Source organism: Montipora capricornis, chromosome 3 (genome assembly GCF_036669925.1).
Source record: "Montipora capricornis isolate CH-2021 chromosome 3, ASM3666992v2, whole genome shotgun sequence".
Taxonomy (NCBI): Eukaryota; Metazoa; Cnidaria; class Anthozoa; order Scleractinia; family Acroporidae; genus Montipora; species Montipora capricornis.
The window spans coordinates 69,991,532-70,011,140 of NC_090885.1; the positions used below are offsets into that span (position 1 = coordinate 69,991,532).

General features: G+C 39.9%; 1 protein-coding gene across 4 annotated transcripts in view; it reads right to left on the reverse strand.

The window, feature by feature from the left end:
- Positions 1 to 1,672: 1,672 nt before the first annotated feature.
- The window catches only part of LOC138043854 (cilia- and flagella-associated protein 99-like), a 24,699-nt gene continuing 6,762 nt past the window's right edge, over positions 1,673 to 19,609 (reverse strand). For all 4 annotated transcript variants that reach the window (XM_068890338.1, XM_068890340.1, XM_068890339.1 and 1 more), the window contains 16 exons: positions 18,857 to 18,902; positions 18,554 to 18,642; positions 16,168 to 16,237; positions 15,553 to 15,597; positions 15,331 to 15,420; positions 14,861 to 14,919; positions 13,472 to 13,554; positions 13,236 to 13,288; positions 13,058 to 13,138; positions 12,654 to 12,713; positions 12,415 to 12,498; positions 11,295 to 11,374; positions 7,000 to 7,088; positions 5,161 to 5,243; positions 3,797 to 3,918; positions 1,673 to 2,615 (listed from right to left, as the gene is read on the reverse strand). In XM_068890338.1, coding sequence (XP_068746439.1) covers positions 2,582 to 2,615; positions 3,797 to 3,918; positions 5,161 to 5,243; positions 7,000 to 7,088; positions 11,295 to 11,374; positions 12,415 to 12,498; positions 12,654 to 12,713; positions 13,058 to 13,138; positions 13,236 to 13,288; positions 13,472 to 13,554; positions 14,861 to 14,919; positions 15,331 to 15,420; positions 15,553 to 15,597; positions 16,168 to 16,237; positions 18,554 to 18,642; positions 18,857 to 18,902 — 1,168 coding nt within the window. In that variant the 3' untranslated portion in view covers positions 1,673 to 2,581. The remainder of the gene's footprint in view (positions 2,616 to 3,796; positions 3,919 to 5,160; positions 5,244 to 6,999; positions 7,089 to 11,294; positions 11,375 to 12,414; positions 12,499 to 12,653; positions 12,714 to 13,057; positions 13,139 to 13,235; positions 13,289 to 13,471; positions 13,555 to 14,860; positions 14,920 to 15,330; positions 15,421 to 15,552; positions 15,598 to 16,167; positions 16,238 to 18,553; positions 18,643 to 18,856; positions 18,903 to 19,609) is intronic.

The following is a 19,609-nucleotide window of genomic DNA, read 5'->3' on the forward strand; positions in this document are numbered from 1 at the left end:
AATGGCTGGCAATAGGTTGCTCGTAAAATTATTGTAGCCGAAGTTCAGGGAGACACTGAAGCAAATTCTTCTATAACTTTTCTCACAGGTTTTCCGAAAGGCGCTTTCTGACTTGAGCCAAATTGATTTGCAAAGTAGATATGCTATCATAACTGGATTTATATATACTTCAGACGAATAGGTCAGTATTTCATGACATCCAAACGTTCTACAATTACCAATTTTTCTGAAGTCTCCACAACTAAAGAACTTACCGCAGCATGGATGGCCCGAAAACGCAAATGAGATCAACAAGAAGGCAACAAAAGGCATGTCTTTGAAGGCTGTAAAAACTGAGTGTGTCTCTCTAGTTGAGGTTAAACTAACGCAGGACAACAGTGGGTGCGGGGTAATCAGTGCCCATAGTTACTCAATCTACGCACAAACGTGTTCTTCTGGGACATAGTTTATCCAATCATATTGTCTAAAACGCTCAATTAACTAAACACCAATGGACCCTTCATCCGCGCGAGTCACGTCGCAGTTTGATCAAGAGACCTTTAAGACGCTGTTACACTGTGAAATGCAACGTGGCCGTTGCAGGGTATGTTACACTGTGAAATGTTTCGTGCAACTTGTCTCGCAATGTTTTGGCGACATTGTGGCGGCACAAGTTGCACGAAACATTTCACAGTGTAACATACCCTGCCACGGCCAAAATCGTTGCGAGACAAGTTGTACGAAAAGTAGAACTCAATTCTACTTTCGTCAGTGTGAAATGTTTCGTGCAACTTGTGCCACAGTGTCGCCAAAACATTGCGAGACAAGTTGCACGAAACACTTCGCAGTGTAACAGCGCCTTTAGTTCGCGATGTTTTCGTACGGAACTTAGTATGATTTAAGCCCCTTGCAAATTGCTAACGGACGCACCATTGTTGGCCAACAATCCCCAACATTGTTGCAAACGGACGCACCATTGTTGGCCAACAACCCCCAATACTGTTGTTGGGTGTTACATTTTGCACCTTTTTGCACATCCCGTTGCATGTTGTTGGGACGGTCGTTGCACGAAGTTTGAAAGTGGTCAAACTTTTGAACCAACAACTCATCCAACATTTCTTTTGTTGCATGATCGCCGAAGCGTAGCGCAACAATGTTCAACATGATTCCGTTTGCACAGCTCTTCCAACATCGTTTGGGCGGCCACGCACGCGGATTACATACGGTCTCCATGGAGACAGCAACGCATTAACACGTTGAAAACAAGATGGCAGCCGAATTTCGTAAGTTTACAGTCTTACAGTTCGCTTCCTTCCCATAATACACTGCACGTACTTACATTGCTGGGAGTGGTAGCGTCCGTTTGCTCATAACTGCCAACAGCATCCAACATCTGCAGAACCGACAACTCCCATCAACGTTGGGAGTTGCTGCGTCCGTTACGGTTTGCACGGGTCCTTACCCCCACGTCACAGCGAAAAAGGGCGAACGCTCGAAACGTCAGCTCACGAACCTTTCTTACAGAAGTTTAATCCACATTATTATATGGTAAACAATTCTCAGGTTAAATGGAGTAATCTGATTGGCTGGATTGCGGTCAGGATGTTACAGTTCGGACCACTACCATGCAAACAGTCCGTTTCCCTTCTTTTTTTCTCTCCCAGGAAATTCAAGTTGACCGAAAAACAAAAAGTCTTTTAAAAACGGAATTTATTTTTTTCATCAAAACAGTACAATAATAGCGAGCGGAATTTAGTTTTACTTGTAAAAGGTGAAAACAAGGTCGTTGAAATCGGGATCTTCGAAAACAAATCCATCCATTAGTATGTTGCAATCTCATGCACATCGCCAACGCCAAATAGTAAACCATGTCGCCTCGCGTTATACGAGTGATTAGGTACCAAGTTTGAGCTAACCCACTTTCGACAACAAAACAGGAAAATTGTCGTCAGTGTCCCTTTCCAAAAGCTTACCTCTGTATTCCTACTCCGGAATACGTCTCCATCAAAAACAGCTCCTAGTATAGTGTATTCTGGCTGTTTTAGGAGTATCAAACTTAGGTATTAAAGCAATCAAGCTACCCCGATGAACGACGCGGTAAATGATAATGCTAGTAATTCAAACAACGAAGGATTCTCATAGCGAGTTCTTAGCAAGAATTCAGAAAATTTACCAGACTTTACACAATAAGCTCAACAACGCACGCCTTTTGGTTGGTTCTCTTCTATGACCTATTAGAGGAAAGATGCATTGCTGACGCCATCAAAACTTTTAATTCTTAACAATACAAAAGCAATGAAATAGATCCCATGATGCCGTGCGTCTGTTCAGCAATAGATCACAGATGACGTTAAAATGTCAAAAAACTGGCACACGAGGAGATAGCCGAGTGTGTCACCGATGTTCTTACCACATTTTGACGTATTCTGCGATATGAAGACGGATGGCGACATGGAATCAATAAGTGAACATCATTATAAGCCGAGTTAAAAACGAATGCAAGTTTCCGAGTTAAAGACGAATGAGAGTGACATGGCAATTTAAAATTCGACAAAATTTTTAATGAGGTAAAGATATAATAAGTTAAATGATTGTTCAGTCTTTACGACGCAATCTTCGTCGTTGTTCGAGGGTTCCTGAAATAAAGTGAAAAGAGAGTTAAAAACGATAAAAAAGTACATGCGGTAGCGAGACAATTAACGCATTAGGCTTGCGTCTTGTATCAGACAAACTATCACGAGGGCAACCTTTTCTTGTTTTAAATAACACCAGAAAAAATATTTAGAACTTTACGATTCGGTACCAATTTTGAACGACGTTTCGACTGCACCTCGGTAGTTATCAAGTTCAAGGTGAGGAAACAAAATTATATGTATTCAGTAATGTGCGAGTAGTTCAGTCTTCGCTAAGAAAAAGTGCGATGCGGTTTGCAGAGAGTTGTAATAGAACGAAGAAAAAGAGAAAATCAAAGATTTAACATAGGACAACCTATGTTCTGTCTTTGCCTTTTTCTTTCATTCAATATATATGTCTACATCTATATGGAAAACTAATGAGGCAAAAGTACGTAATGAAAAGTACAAAAGTGTACAACTACAACGAAGGGGTTGCCACAGAACAATCGAAGACCAAAAACAGGTAAAAAACTTTAGTGAATTAAAAACTTTAGCCAGGATTCGTATTACCTGAAGATCATAAAATTCCCGACGAAATCCAAGACCCCAAATGTGGAATCAAATTTCACATAAAGTTACTTACTAAGTCAAAGTGTATATAGAAAAAAAGTTTCATAGCGTTCTCGTTTTTTTTTTTCCTTAATATCTAATTCATCATCAATAAGCTATAGTTATTTACAAACTGCATTTTTTTGAAAAAACGATTCTAAAAGATATTTTTTTTAATACTGCAATTAATATGAATAGATAAATTCAAGCGGTTTTTCAGGAGTTGATGCCAAAATTGAATTTTCAAGGAGTTTTCCAGGGCCTGGAAGACATTGTGAAAAATCCAGGAGTTTCAGGAATTCTAGAAGTAGTGCGAGCTCTGATTTGCGCGGATTGGGTGAAATTGTACATTGAGACCTGTTGTCAGTTCTGTTATTAAAAGCATTTCATCCGCGAGGCAATCAAACTTGTTCTCGCGCTCTATAAGACAGTAAAGACCTGTTTTTGAACGAACTTTTATGGTTATTTAATACTTTAATTTCGATGAGAAACTGAAGTTCATCATGAAAAAATTCCGCTCTTGGTCTCATTTTGATAAAGAGGCTCGCCGGAAGTGAATTTGCAAATAACCTATAAATCACTTATTATTGTACCTCAGAGTAGTCATAGGTCGTACGCCCGCTGAATTTCTACTTGCCAACCCTTCCCCTCGCAGTTTCGCCGCCCTTTCTCTTGTTTCTTCAAGTTCTTTCCACCTCATTTTCTCCAGAGCCGCCTGAAACAAAATCATCCCGACACTCAACAAGGAGCAATGTAACTGAAGAAGCAAAATATACATCTGCATCTGTTTCATCGAACCCTGATACAATGCAGCAAAATATAAATATATTGTCTTAATTTTTACCGACAAATTCTTATTACGTTATTATATAATTATTTTGGTGAATTGACCGAATGCAAAAGCGGCCGACAACAAATTATTCTTTTGTCTTTGTCTCGTTTTACAGCCCTAATAACACGGGTGACAAATTACTCCTTAATTTTGGCGCGAAATTTCAGCGTTAATTTATAATTTCACACGTGAAATTACAATGTTGTCATGGCAACTTGTCCTACAGTGCCAATTTGTTACCCATGGTACTAATATCTAATCAAATGGTATACTCGTGAAATTGGTGAATAATTTCACTTGCGTTTTGTCCAAAATCAAATAATTTCCCGAGCCTTTAGGGTAAGGAAATTATTTGATTTTGGACAAAAGTCGCGTGAAATTAGGTTAGGGTAATTGTATAATTACGGAACGTTTTATACCTTGTTTAAAAAAAATTGAAACAATAGAAAAAGAGACACCAAGTACCTTCCATCTTCCGCACAAAAGTCCGCTGCTCAACCAACTGAGCCACCGGTCTTAGCCTCATACAGAATATAGAGCATATTACATGACCACGCGGGAATACGAATTTTATCTGCGAGTGCTGATGGTTTCTTATAAAATTCGTATCCCCGCGCGGTCGTGTGATGGTCTGTTTATTAAACAGGTAATAAAAATCTAAATTTAAAAGTTCAGCAATTTCTCAAGAAAGTCACCGGTAGTTTCATTGTCTTCGTATCATGAAGCTATTTTTTGACTGATCTTTTAAAACAAAATTTTGATTAATGACACCAATGGTCGCATGAACAGGATGCGTTAATATAATAGGCTGACACGTCCGTAACCATGACGACACCAGTTTTCCTTCTCTTTGCAAATATTGTGTGGGCTTTTTAACGTCCCAGAGAGTTTTTGAACAAGGGTTCGTGCGTTGTGAGACTGGGCCAAAGATACATAGTCCTCATCTTGAAAGAAGTTTGCAAATTTAATTACAAAGGAAGCAGACATGCTTTACGACCCCGTGTGTTGACAGAAACGAAGTAGAACCCATGAGTTTCCTCACAGTATTCGCATATCTTCCTAATAAACGCAACGGTCGGTAATCAAAAATCAATAAATAAACAAATAAAGAAGTCAACTAGTTACCTTTTCTGCTTGTAAAGCCTTCTGCCTTCGTAATGAGCTCTTTTTTGGAACGACTGTGAGCTTTTCACTTTCTCTCTTTCGTTCTGAGGAAAACACAAAATATAAACAAACACCAAATATTCCCCGCAGTTAGGATTAGTCGAAACATGACGGCGACCTTTGCGAATTGAAGCACAATTTTACCTTACAAACTTTTCAGCTTCTTATTGAAAACGCTTTCCAAAACAAAGGTTGTAAGGTGCCCGGGGGTGGCTCTTAACTACCCAACCGTTGCTATGGACCCCTTCAAATAGTCATTTCTCGAATTCCTTTAACTCTACAGTAATCCTTTTTTGCCAAGTGCGTTCTATTTAACATCGACTCACAACCATATTTGGTAAATCAAGTGACCAAAACAGAAAATGCCTAAAAACTCAGCGCGTTAACTATGCTTTTCACAAACTTGTTTTTGACGCAACAGTATAAGAACATTCTAACAGAAAATCTTCATCATGGCTTTGGAAAAAAAATTCTCAAAAGAATTATGACGTCATAAGTCCCTCCTTTGATACACGTTTCAAAATATCAGGTCCATTTTTTGTCCAAATAGAAATTCCATGCTATGGTTTAAGAAAAAAATGGGAAGGTTCCCATACGGTGAAAAAAAAAACGCATCTTCCTCCTTCGTTTCCTGAGAGTTTTTTCACGTTTTTCACTGAAACGCACAGCAGAGGACTGGGACTAGTTGCTCATGCGCTTTCTGATTGAAGTGATGTCAGATTTCCACTGAAAAATTTAAGTCAAAGAAACATCCATGCAACCCTTTTGTAAGGCTGTTGACTAAAAAGCTTCCTTAGTAACCGCTGTCTTTCTGTAGTTAAGTGCCACCCACCTAAACTTTGGCCAGTCACCACACACTGCTAATCAAATAGACCAATCTGAACTCACATAGAATTTCTGTAACGGGAATGGAAGAGCAGGAAGCAAGTCGGCACAAAACGACATTAGGGAGTAAAAGGAAGGGCAACGGCAAAGTCGACGAAAACGTGACGTCACGACGGCCATATTGGAGCCCCTAAACAAAGAAACGGCGGCCATGTTGAAACCCCGATCAAATCTTCCGGTAATTTAACTCTATCATTAAGCAAACGTTTTCATTGGTTTTCGTTAAAAAAAACACGGCTGTTGATCACGTGAGTGAACTTAACGCTATCGTAAGTATTTCGCGATTACTATTCCATCTTGTTCACATTGTACAATTCGGGCGAACTATCCTGTAACTGGGTAGGCACGAACTGTCCTAAAGTAAACATAGAAAATGAATGGTTCATTGCTATATGGTCCCGTTGTCGTGGAAAGCTGAAATTTGGTGATACCACGTCGTTGTTTTGGCAGGCGCAGTGGCCTCATGGTTAGCGCGCTCGACACCGGATCGAGTGGTCCTGGTTCGAGCCCCAGCCGGGGACATTGTGTTATGTTCTTGGGCAAGCCACTTTACTTTCTACATCTACATCTACATTTTCCAGCACTCGGCAAAGTCCCTTTATGACTTAAGCCAGGTGTATAAATGGGTACCGGCGAATTTGATGCTGGGGGTAGCCCTGCGATGGGCTCAGCATCCCATCCAGGGGGGAGAAGAAACTGATACTCCCAGTCGCTTCATGCTACGAAAACCGGGGATAAGCTCCGGCGTGTTGGGCCACTGGTTCGTAAGCAGACTTATGTTGTTGTTTTGTGGAGTACGGCAAAGACATGCACTGAAATGCGTGCCGCGCGTGCAGCACGAGTATTTTCCGTCTTTTAACCAACAACAACAACAACAGAACTCAAGTATGCTCTCATAAAGTCAGTTGAACCTACCCGCCTTTTTGGCTTCCAATCTTTCTTGTAATTCTTGCAATTTTGGATCTTTAACCTCTGGTTTCTTTTCGCGCTTCCTTTGATGCTGTCTAAAAGGTAAAAAAACAGACCAATGAAAATTTGTTCCCTTGGAGTAGCAGTATTGTCTTTATGTAAAATCAAATCACTTGATATATATCTAGTGATTTGATTCCTATTGAGTTCTTAGAACTCTTTAACCATTTAAATCCTTGGTTGCTTGGCGAAGGAAATAACGCAGATAATTCGAATTACACAGCTCTTCCGACATCGTTGGGTCCACGCACGAGATAGCCATGCATCAACATGTTGAAAACAAGATGGCAGCCGAATTTTGTAAGTTTACAATGTCTTATGGGTCGTATCATTCCCATAATACACTGCAGGTCCTTGCATTGTTGGGATTTGTTGCATCTGTTTGCACGGGGCTTCACGGCGGTCAATTTACCTCGATAAAACTAAATTAAACAAGGAAAAAGATCTTGATTTAACGAGAGATGGGTATTTTACACATTAATCTATTCTCCCAGACGGCCCTGCTGGGTTGAATAAGAAGATCATTCCATAATTTGGGAAAAAAACAAGAGAAAACCCACAGTTCTCGGGTCGAGTTCTCGAGTTCTCAGAATGGACCTTAAAGACCAACTCGTTTCGCGCTAGGTTGTCAATTATCTATCGTCCACCCTACTCTAATCTGCATCCGGTGTCTCTGAAAACGTTTTTTGACGAGTTTGCTTCATACATGGAGAGTATCATTCTAACACCAGAACCGCTTATCATTACGGGTGACTTTAATATCCATGTTAATAATGTGAACGATTCTGATGCTTGTGAATTTTTGGATTTGGTGGCGTCGCTTGGCCTGAAACAACATGTGATTGGTCCTACCCATGAGGGTGGCCACACCCTGGACTTGGTGATCACCAGGCAATATGATCAGGTTATTAAGTCTGCCCCGTTGATTGATCGGTTTATCTCTGACCATGCCGCGGTACTGTGTCAACTTGATTCAGTGAAACCCTGTACAGCTACTAACGAAATCAGTTACAGGCAGCTAAAATCTGTTGACATCGATGCACTCAGAGCTGATTTAATGGCGTCTGAATTGTGTACCAGCGTTTTCACGGATTTGGATATGATGGTCTCCTACTACAACTCCACACTGTCGTCGTTACTTGATAAATTTGCCCCTCTGAGAACTAAGTCTGTTGCTAACAGGAAGCGTGTGCCTTGGTTTGACCACAAAATCAAGGATGCTATTAAGGCTAGGCGGAGAGCTGAGAGGAAATGGCGCTATTCTAAATCTGCACAGGATCTAAGTGTTTTCAAAAAGAAGAAAAACCATGCAATATACTTGATGAACCAAGCTCGCTGTGATTATTACACCAATCATATCCAGCAAAACAGTTCTGATCAGAGAAAACTGTTTAATGTTACAAAGTCCCTGTTGTGTGACACTAACACTGCATCGTTTCCTCGTGTTGACAATGTTCGGCTTGCCAATGATTTTGGAAATTTCTTTGCACAGAAGATTGAGAATATAAACGCGTCTTTAGCTAAATTATCTACATCATCTGTACCATCTCTACCTGCTACTGACATTACATGCCTGAAAGAACGGTTTACCGGTTTCAAGACTCTCTCTCAAGAACAAGTGCGCTTGTTGATTAGTAAAGCAGCGGGCAAATCTTGTCAACTCGACCCCATTCCCACTCCCATCGTTCTCAAGTTGCTGGATGTTCTACTGCCAGTTATCACTAAACTGATTAACCTCTCTTTTGACACCGGTCGATTCGCTGAGGCCTGGAAAGAGGCGCTTGTGTTACCATCTCTCAAGAAGCCTGGTTTGGACTCTGCGTTCAAAAATTTCCGTCCAGTCAGTAACCTCTCTTATATTTCTAAATTGTCGGAGAGGGCTGGGGTTGAGCAGTTTATGGAGCATCTGACTGCCAATGATTTACATTCTCAGCTTCAATCGGCGTATAAACAGCAACACAGCACCGAGACGGCCTTACTTAAAGTTAAAAATGATATTTTGATGTCTATGGACGAGCAACATATCACCTTGCTTGTATTATTAGATTTAAGTGCAGCTTTTGATACTATTCATCATGATAAGCTGATTGATCGTCTTGAGTCTGATTTGGGAATAACTGACAATGCGCTTGCCTGGTTTAAATCGTATCTTTCTAACCGGTTCCATCGTGTTTCTGTAAATGGTAGTCTCTCACATCAGTTTCCCTTAAAACAAGGTGTTCCTCAAGGATCATGTTTGGGTCCCTTGCTTTTCACTATCTACACACGCAAACTGTTCCAGATTGTTGAAAGCCACCTCCCACAAGTTCACTGCTATGCTGATGATACACAGTTGTATGTATCATTCAGCCCCAGTCGATCTGCGGATGCTGATTTTGCCATCAAGTCCATGACTGACTGTATCCGTGACATTAGGAGTTGGATGATTTCAGATAATCTTATGCTAAACGATGATAAGACAGAATTTTTAATTATAGGTACTAGGCAGCAGCTGGCCAAGGTTAACATCAGTTGCATTAGGGTTGGGTCTACTGATGTTTGTCCTGTAACAGTAGCTAGGAACCTAGGCTCTTGGTTTGATGAGCAGCTCACTATGTCAACAGCTCACTATGTCAACTCATATTAGCAAGTTATGCGGTGTTGCCTTTTACCACCCGCATAATATCAAACGCATTCGCAAGTATTTATCTCGAGAATCAACGGAAATGCTTGTCCATGCATTTATTACATCTCGTGTTGATTATTGTAACAGTCTTCTGTATGGGCTGCCCAACTACCAGCTTAACAAATTGCAGAGAGTTTTGAATGCCTCAGCCAGGCTAGTTTATAATGCCCCTAGGTTTTGCCACATCTCACCCCTTCTTCGTGGTCTGCATTGGCTTCCTGTTAAAGCCCGGATACAATTTAAGATACTGCTTATTACATTCAAAGCAATTCACGGCCTTGCTCCTAAATATCTATGCGATTTAATAACATTTAAATCGTCCTCATATAACCTTAGATCTTCAGGTAGTATTTTACTTTCTATGCCAATTGTTCGATCGAAGACGTTAGGTGATAGAGCTTTTATGGTAGCAGCGCCAAGGCTCTGGAACTCTCTTCCAAAAAAACTTCGTGAGATTACTAATGTGAACAGTTTTAAGGCTCATGTTAAGACTTATCTTTTTAGGACTTTATAGTGGTGAGCAATTTTATATTCAATTTGAAAACAAAACATTCAACAACTTTCAATCTACTTGGGCCCACCTTTTGAATTAATACCAAGTATTTTATAACTATTGATACTATTAAGACCGTGCGAGCTGAGTTTCCTTGTTTTTTTTTTTTTTCCTTCTTCCTGTCAATTAGCATTGTAATGTAGAGCTTTTATGGGTTGTATTGTTTGTATTGTTAGTATTGTATGTAAGAAGACAAGGATGACTGTTAGTTTTATCGTTAGGTAATGCTGTAAGTGGAGTCTGTATGGCATGTATTCTTATTATTGTAAGCAGTGTATGTATTGTAATTGCAAGTTGGTATAGTATTAAAAAAATTAAAAAAAAAAAAAAGAAAAAAATATATATATTATTTAGTTTTTATATGCATTATCTTTTGTTAAATTATTGTAAAGTAATGCAGTTGTAATGCGCAGCTGATCATTCTCATGTTAAGCTGCGCACAATAAGTTCACAAATTATTATTATTATTATTATTATTATTATTATTATTATTATTATTATTATTATTATTATTATTATTATTATTATTATTATTATTATTAGGACGACCTCAACCCACTCAAGAAAACCACCAGGAAAGGGAATCCTGCCCGCTACAGTGGAGGGAAAATGATATAACCACCATACTATCCTTGCTTTCTGTATGGTTATAACATGGGGTACTCTCAATTGGCCATTCAAGGATCAACACGAAAATTTGGGTTTATCAGACGAGTTCACAAAACTCGAATTCTCACCGAGAAAAGATATAATGGCTGACGTCTTGAACGCCGTTTGGTCGCTCTGACGAAGGGCTCATGTTCAAAACTTCAGCCATTTTATTTCTTTTCACGGTGACAATTCGACCTTTATCAACTTGTTTCATAAAACAAACGTTTCATGTTTTACTCTCCTACCGATGCAGTCCAACAGTCCTTTAGAAACTAAACTTTTCATCAGTGTTAACTCCTCTAAATAGGACTTATTTCCGAAGGACAGACACGAAACCGGTGTTCCTGTTGATCAAAAGCGACTAACACTTACTGAATGGCTGCCTCCCTTCCTTGCTGTGCTCTGTGTTTGGCAATTGTTTCCAAAGTGTCCATAAGAAACTGATCTTTTTCCTACAAAGGCAAAAACATTTATCAGTAATTAAACATACCGTATTTCATTTATCGGGCTTGAAACTCACCACCTCCTTCGAGACAATAGACCATTTTATCAGGCCTTTGAATAAAAGCGAGGCCGGTGAAGTTGACTTGCTTTGATACAAACCTCATTGCTTTTCTCATTGCTTTTCTTATGCTGTAATGTTAACGAGTTTCTATTTACACAAGAAAAGCAGTGAGGTTTGTATCAAAGCATGGTCAACTCAAGCCTCGCTTTTATTCAAAGGCGTGGTAACTCAGCACAGAACTGTAAAATGGTCTATTCATTATTTCCCCCATGTTTTGGGGGGTTTTTACATAAAAACAAAACAAGTTATTTACTCTTGGGACTGTATCATGCTTCACTGAACTGGATATCCATCGTGTTAAGGCAAATACCCCTCACCCCCGCGAAATGAACTGTATTATGGGTCATGCGAAAGTAGATAGGCAACTTCCGAGTTGCTGTTTGCCTCAGTTTCGAAGTGAGTCTTGGTGCTCAACTATTGTAAGGGAAATGAGTTTGATTTGCATAAGAATACGCAACTCATTTTCATTTGAATGGTTGTGCCCCAGGACTCGCTTTGAAACTGAGGCATGCAGCAACTCGGAAATGGGCTATTGGGGAGAAAGCCCACCGCTTGCACAATTTCAGTCAAGGCAGTATGTCGGGACAATAGTCAGCTGAACTTATTTCAATGGCCTAGCTGACACGACGCGGTAGTAATCCACCACGAGCTATGTCTGGGCTAAAAATGTCGCACGCGAAATGACCGCCAGAACACGCACGTTTCTTCCGCGCGCCTGTAGTATATGCGTCACAGAAGACGGAGGGAAATAAAGGCTTTCGTGACAAATACTCATAATTGGAGCTGTACACTACTTGTAGGCGCTCTTGACCGGGTAGGTCTCTTCTTATGAAGAGACAACCCATATACGTGGCTCGTAGACTAAACGCGATCGTACAGAAGAGATCCCAATTCCTAATTTTTGACACCCAACTATCCAACACTCACCACTTTGGATTTCAGAATGCTATCCCTCTTTTCCTCTTCTTCCTCTTTCTCTGCGATTTTTAGTAAAGCCAATCTCTCTCGTAACTAAGATAAGACATAAATGAGACAAAAATACGACTTATTGTTATTTGCAATGGAGACAATAAAAAAATTAGCTTTATTCAATGCGGGAGACGCAAAATACAGAAAAACCATCTTTTCCTAAAGAGAATGAGAGCTGTCTTCCCGAGACATCTTACCTCTACCACTGACATTTCACTCAGCAAACCTGCTCCTGAACTTTCTGTCAAATCCACATGCTAAATAACAAGATAACATTGTTTCGTATCAATCAGGGAAAGTTAACGTAGACAGAATTATCTCTCCTCTTTTAGTGATTCTGCGAGTCCCTGTCTAGAGATTACAACTCCGCGACTCGGAGCTCATTTTCAGGCTTAATCCTTGAAATTTCTTTGATGACGCTGGAATTGCCGATGAATAAAGAAAGAGGATAGTTTCTTCATCACAGAAGGAGCCCGATAATAACTGGGCCAAAATCAGTAAAATATACTGGTATAACGAGTTTTGAACTGAATTATGATCTAAGCCTAAAGTAGTTTTATTTAAAGAAAGAAAGACATTTTTTCCAGTTACGATTTCATACCTTAAATCTTATGACCGGTACACTTTCTATGGCTCGTATCTTAGCGATCAGCGCAACTCTCTGTCTCATATCCTCCTCCGCCTTAAGAAAAGAAAAAAGTTTAAGAAACCAGAAATTCAGAACACCACAAGAAAATTGCAGTGAGTTAAAACTGTTGCTAAGTTTTGGTTCAAGTTACCTCCTCTAAGGCTTTGCGCATAAGTTCTTGGCTTTCCTTACTGACTTCTTGGACTGAAATATGCAAAATTAAAGAACTGTAAAAGCTGGTTCGAGGCTTTAAAAAGTGTTATTCTGCAGCTCAACAGAATTCAAGAGTTGGTGCAGGACAACCTACTGTAATTTAACATTAATTCCCATGCATTCGTTCCGGCTCGGCTTGTCAAGTTCAACTGGAGAAATACTAAAATTTCTTACCTAGCTTTTGCTTGTACTCTTGCAATTTTCTTCGCGCTTCTTTTGTATTTTCATGTTCCATCATAGTCTGCTCCACAAGTTTCCTTGAAAGACGAAAAAAAAACATCAAATAACATTTCAAACGTTGCATGTGTGTTGGTTATTGACTACGCGCTTCAACAAGATAACTGGACATCGGCCAAGTTCTCTTTTGAAGTTTGATTTGGAACAGTCGAAGCCAACACCATTAAAACACAAAAGGACATCTTGACTGCACAATCTCCGCTAAAATAAGACTTTTTGACGCTGCTACCACCTCCGATCTGTTGGGGCAGTTGGTGGAGCATGCGCAGTGGCCCGCCCTGCGGATAGGGAAAATAGCTGGTTCAACTCCGGATGGAACAACACTCAGGGTCTCTAAAACGACCAACGACAAAGTGCAGCTTTGGTAATGACATCTGCGGGACTAGGCGTGTGATCCCTTACGGGACGCAGGTGCGGGATGTTTTGGTCCTAAAATTCTACGAGACGCACTGTTTGCAAGTAGGGCAAGGAGTTCCCGATGTTGAGACCTGGTCGGCTCTATTCTTTCCAGCACGTATTTCCGGGTTGGCGGGATATCTAAAAACGGTTAACGCTTACAATGCATACTGAAAAAAAGGCCGAAGGCAATGTGCCGAGTGCCGGTTATTAGAAACAAAAATCCATGCACGAGAGTTGACGATCATTTCAGTTGAGTAGCAAATTGAGCGGTTGCGCAAAAAGCCGGGAAAAAAATCCAGTTTTCAACGGGGCTCGAACCCATGACCCTGCGGTTACTCTGTAATGTCCTACCAACTCAGCTATTGAGCCAACTGGAAACTGATCCCTTGTGAGTTCGAGTTCTATCCCTGTTTCTTCGTTATTTATTTGTTTAAGCAGGTTGATGTTTTGGCAGCTATTCGGCTGATATGGACCTGCTATACCCACCCACCCACCCATACACTCGCAAAGGAGAGCCACAATACCAGGAACTCCATCCCTTACTCTTCTCGAATGGTGTGGGTTCTTTGACGTCCCACAGGGAACTTATGAACATCGAAGATATTCGTGAGTCCTTATCCGAGAAGACTTGAAAGTCTAACCATTTGAAAGATGGAAAAGATGAAAGATACAAACTTTCTCCTCAGTTATTTTAAGATCCTGAGTTTTGATCCGGCCAGGGTTCAAACTCGCGACCTCCTGCATGGCGGCGGGATGCTTCTTCCCGTAGTGAAGAGGTGAAAAATTGTATGATGCAGAAGAAAAGGCTGAACATTTCAATTTCAACTGAATCTCATCCATTAGATACAAAACTACGAGGATAAGCTTTTGCGTGACTTAAGTGAGTTTGAGCGTCAATGTCTTAAAAGAGTGGACAAAATTAATTACCTCATTTCTTCTCCTTCTTTCGACTTTCTTTCCAAATGTTTTTGCATCATATCTTTGGTCTGTAGCAAAAACAAACAGAACATGTAAAAATATTGCCAGGCAAAAGCTAAAAAAGCTCAAAAATATAGTTTCACCGATACATCGGAGAACCGCGATATTTAATTTCCGACAAGGAGCTCGTTTCTCGGGACTGAAAAGTCATTTATAAAACTGCAGTTGTCCAGTTGCATCTTGTCAAATCGTCGCCGTTGGCGTAACTCGGTTCGGAGCATAGTTTGCTCAGTGACAACAGTGCAATGTTCGCACGGAAAAGTCGACCACAACCACTGCATGAAGTAGTAGAAGGGTTCACCGAGCTTTTGAGTTCTTGCTTTTCCCTCAACTGTCTTCGTCTCTCCATGCTGCCTTCTGTTTTTCTCAAAAACTGCTGTTTTTTTTTCTTGTCAACTATCCTCTGGCATAATGCTTACCTCTTCTTTCATTTCCATGACGCGCTGTTGATTATCTTTGATCATGGTTTGTCGTGCAAGTATCGCTTCTTCATAGCTCAGTTTTCCTTCCTTAAAAAAGAAAGATATACATAAATAAAAAGTGAATAAATTAATAAAGTCCGTGGTATATACGCAACAAACAACAGACAGAAATCTCAAACAATGTAGGAGAGATGCAAGACAAAGCTGAAGGTTACGTACCAATCTCCGTCTCTCTATTTCTGCCAATTCTTGCTCTAAATCTCTCTAAAATAACAAAGACCCAAATGGCAAAATTAGAAATACAAATTGACCATATTATTTATAATGTGTTATTAATGATTTGTAAAACAGATCTGAAAATAGAATGGATCAGAGCGATAACATAGCGAAGGAGATTTCTACGACGGACTGCCTTTAAAGGGGCAATGTCACGTTATTTCAGGGTGTTTAGGGAAAATACTTAGTTTATCCCGAATTTAAAACTCGAAAATGGTAATGTGCAATTCCCTTACTGATAAAATTATCGTTGCATCACAAACAAGATGATTCTGAGCAACTATTATCCAGGCGATTTTGCTATAAAAATTGAAAAACGTGGGGCCAACCTTTTTCAAGATTACCAAAATGCAATCCGTTTCAATCTTGTCTACTTGTGTCCATCCGTGCTTCTGTTTCCTTTTGCTGTATTTCTTTTATGTTATACATCGGTTTAAAGAGGTTATTCCAATGTTTCATTCTACTTTTAGGCTTTGAGCCTTTTGGGTGTCATGAAATTACATCATTTTGCGTGACATAGCCCCTTTATGTTTTTAGCTCATCCGGCTACGTTTTTACCTTTCTAGTCGATTCTTGCCATTTCAAAAATTCCGAAGCATCCCTCCCACCCTTTTCGTACTCTAAAAGTCTGCAAAAAGACAAAATCGATTAATCAATTTTCAAAGATACATAAAATTTATGTCCTTGATCACTATGTTGCTAGTTTTGTTAACAAATGAGAAACTACAAAAAGGGCCTTAACAGTTTACAGGCTCTCATTGTTGGTGACATTTTTAAATCGTGGTTATTTTCAAATTGTCACTTCGCTACCAAATTTTAAGCAATAAATGGTGCATCGACACTATCGAGGCGGTTCCTGGCCCGAGCTGAAATGGACCCTGCTTCTTGGAGCTTCTAAAGCTCAGTGAAGTGGCTTATGAAACCAATTCTGACTTTTAAATTTCTGATTACAGACAAATGTACGGGGTGTCTTCAACACACTTTGTTGAACAGCAATGTGCTCCACCCTTTCAACCGTGTTGAAATTGAAGTTGAATCGATGTTATTGAACGAATTTAAAAACCGTTTAAACTTTGCTTCAACAACCGTTCAATATTTCTCTTGTTTTCACGACTGCTGAATGAAGTTGCAAAAATTCTTGGGTATGTGCGTGCACACTAATACGTCTCTCAATGACGTATCCATGTCCGTATCCATAGTAACAACTCCATATCCATAGTAAAAACCCGCGGCTGCAGCCTGGGACTGAACACCAGGCTTCTCGTGAAGTTTGTTGAATCAAATGTCGATGATGTGTTGAAACCGTTTGTCCACCCCAGTCTCCAACAGTCAACATCGTTCAACAAAATCGAGCGGAAGTTGAAGCAACTGTTCAAGTCGTTTGCTCGGGCCTTTAGTTCTGCACTTTTCTCCTATGGGGCGAGTACATGGATGGAGACTCGACTTCCCCTATTCCCCATCGCTAGGACATGCAAGCTTAAACCCCGGGGGGAAGGGGGGGGGGGATTCCAGTTGGCAACGGGCGGGGATGATCGTCGTATCTTTTAGGGGTCAAAATCAGGGATCTGGTATCTTTTAGGGTGTCTAAAAGGTTTTTGGGCCACCAAAGCTGGTATCTTTACTGTTCTTGAAATTAATAGATCTGAGAATTATGACAACGCTTTTCTAAACTTTTCAAGCAGAAGGTGTTTGAAATTGAAGTCTCTGGAACTATTAACAATGCTGAAAAATTCTAAATTTGTTCATTTTTAGCTGGTATCTTTTAGGGGTAAAAATCTTATGTTGCCACGCCCACCTTCGTGAAACTCCGGTATCATTTAGGGGTATTTTTGAAAATTTCTGACAATCATCCCCACCCTACGATAAATGGGAGTCCCCCTCCCGGGGCTTAACATGATGATGATGATGGTGGTGAAAATGGCCGACGCATAATCCGTCCAGCCAAATTATGGGTTTTTCATGTTAATGGAAGTCCGGGGATGAACGGAACTTTTAAAGACGCATATTCCGTTTGAGACGAACTTTGGGAAACATTTTTTTCTGCGTATGTTAAATTCCTCTAGTATAAAAACGGGCACAAGACACAAAGTGTCTGGACGAACTATCCAGCTTAGTACGTCTCTGAAGACGTACTAAAGTGGATACTTAATCTGGAGACACATTATGCGTCTCGTGCCCGTCTTTTTACCAAACGAACTTAAAAGACAGAAAAAATGTTTGCCCAAGTTTGTCCCAGACGGATTATGCATCTCTGAATAAACACGTCCAATTATGATGTCATAATGCTGTTCAAAATAAAATCAGGTTAAACAATTTCAAAATAACTTGATCCTCTGTTTGTTGCTATTCTAACCCTAACTTTCCATGCTTGACAATGAGGAAACTTATAACACAAACAAAAAAAGAAAATGGGTCAAAATGGAAATCCCTGTAAATCACAGCCCTAAATCACTTGAAGTCTAACATAACAGCTGCAACACAAATTTAATGACCAGCATGCTGAAGTTAGATGAGGTTAAGACAAATTCTTTATATATTTAACACCTATAATTTAAACATTGTGGTCGAACAAATTTTGGCCAACAATGTCCCAATGTCTTCTAAGTCTGGCCTTGAGCTAGCCAACATAACCAGGTGATCTGGTGACGTAATTCGGAGGACTGGGGAGAAAAACTTTAGCGCTGTATCCCACAACTGCGCGCGGCCTTAATTTTTAATTTAACATGGCAGAGGCGAGGTTAGATATCGTTGTTTCTACTTGAATGTTCATTCAGTAACAGGAAATGTGGTAGACACGTAATGGTCTGTTGAGTTTTGGCGATGGAAGGTACTGCAGGGAGTTTGGAAACAACATCTAAGGCCCCGCGCGGTTGTGGGATACGGCGTTAAAATTTTACTTCCGAGTTCTCCAAATTACGTCACCAGATCACCTGGAAGGACAGACCTTTTTAATTCTTCTTCTTCTTTCTTTTGAAACAGTACACCCTCTCTCATTATTGTAGCTGCATTCAGTTTGATGGGAATGTTTCCATTCTGAAAAGGAGAAGAAAAAGAAAACTTTTAGCTCAGAAGTGATGCTAAATATTGTACAATAAAAATATTATTTTACTTCACTGACATTTCGTCAAATAGAATTTTAGCTTCAAGTACATGTAAGTTAAAACACAACGATCTAAGAACATGGTGATTTGTTTGGTTTTATCCACTGCTCGTATTAAGACAATGCCAATCAACATTGGACTCTTACCACAGTGGAAGGCATTTCCGTAACTTTTGATTTGTTGAACTGCAACCTGGTGGAGAAAAAAAAACTTATGTACTATTGTAACTCACTGTGGTTGTTGTTCACAGAATCGATTCTGAACCAACACATCTTTTAAACATTGGCTGCTTTTTTATTAGAGCCACAAAAATACATAGTACATATAAAAAGCAACATTTGAATTGATTTGCGTTGTTGATTTTATTTTACAGTGTCCCTAATTACTGCCCTGGCACTAAGAAGACTAGACAATTTATTTTAAGTTCCTAATTACCGTAGTTCCTTATTTTAAGTTACTTAATGGGCCATTTTACAGTTGTTAGCTCAGTGACCTACTGTAGCCTATGAATGGCTGTAAGGCTGCACCGGTGACCTTGTATCGATACAGACCTTGCTACTTTTATCATGTAAATTGTGCTGTTGTAATTCGAATTAGTCTATATTACCGTTAGAAAAGCAAAAAGGTTTCTATCAAAGCAAGGGTCACCGGTAGCCTCACTTTTTAGGACTCGTAACTTAGCTACAACTGTAAAATGGTCTATTGAACACTTCCAAAAGGAGTTTTTCAGGGCCAAAGAAAAAGAAAAGAAGATCAACTTTAAGTTGGAACCCTGAACTGGCTGGAGGCAAACTAGTTGGCTTATTTAGGGAGTTTAAGAAACCACAAAGGCTATGGTGACGAAAACATCACTTCAAAATAATAATAATTATTGTAAGTTTGAGCTATTCTACGTATTT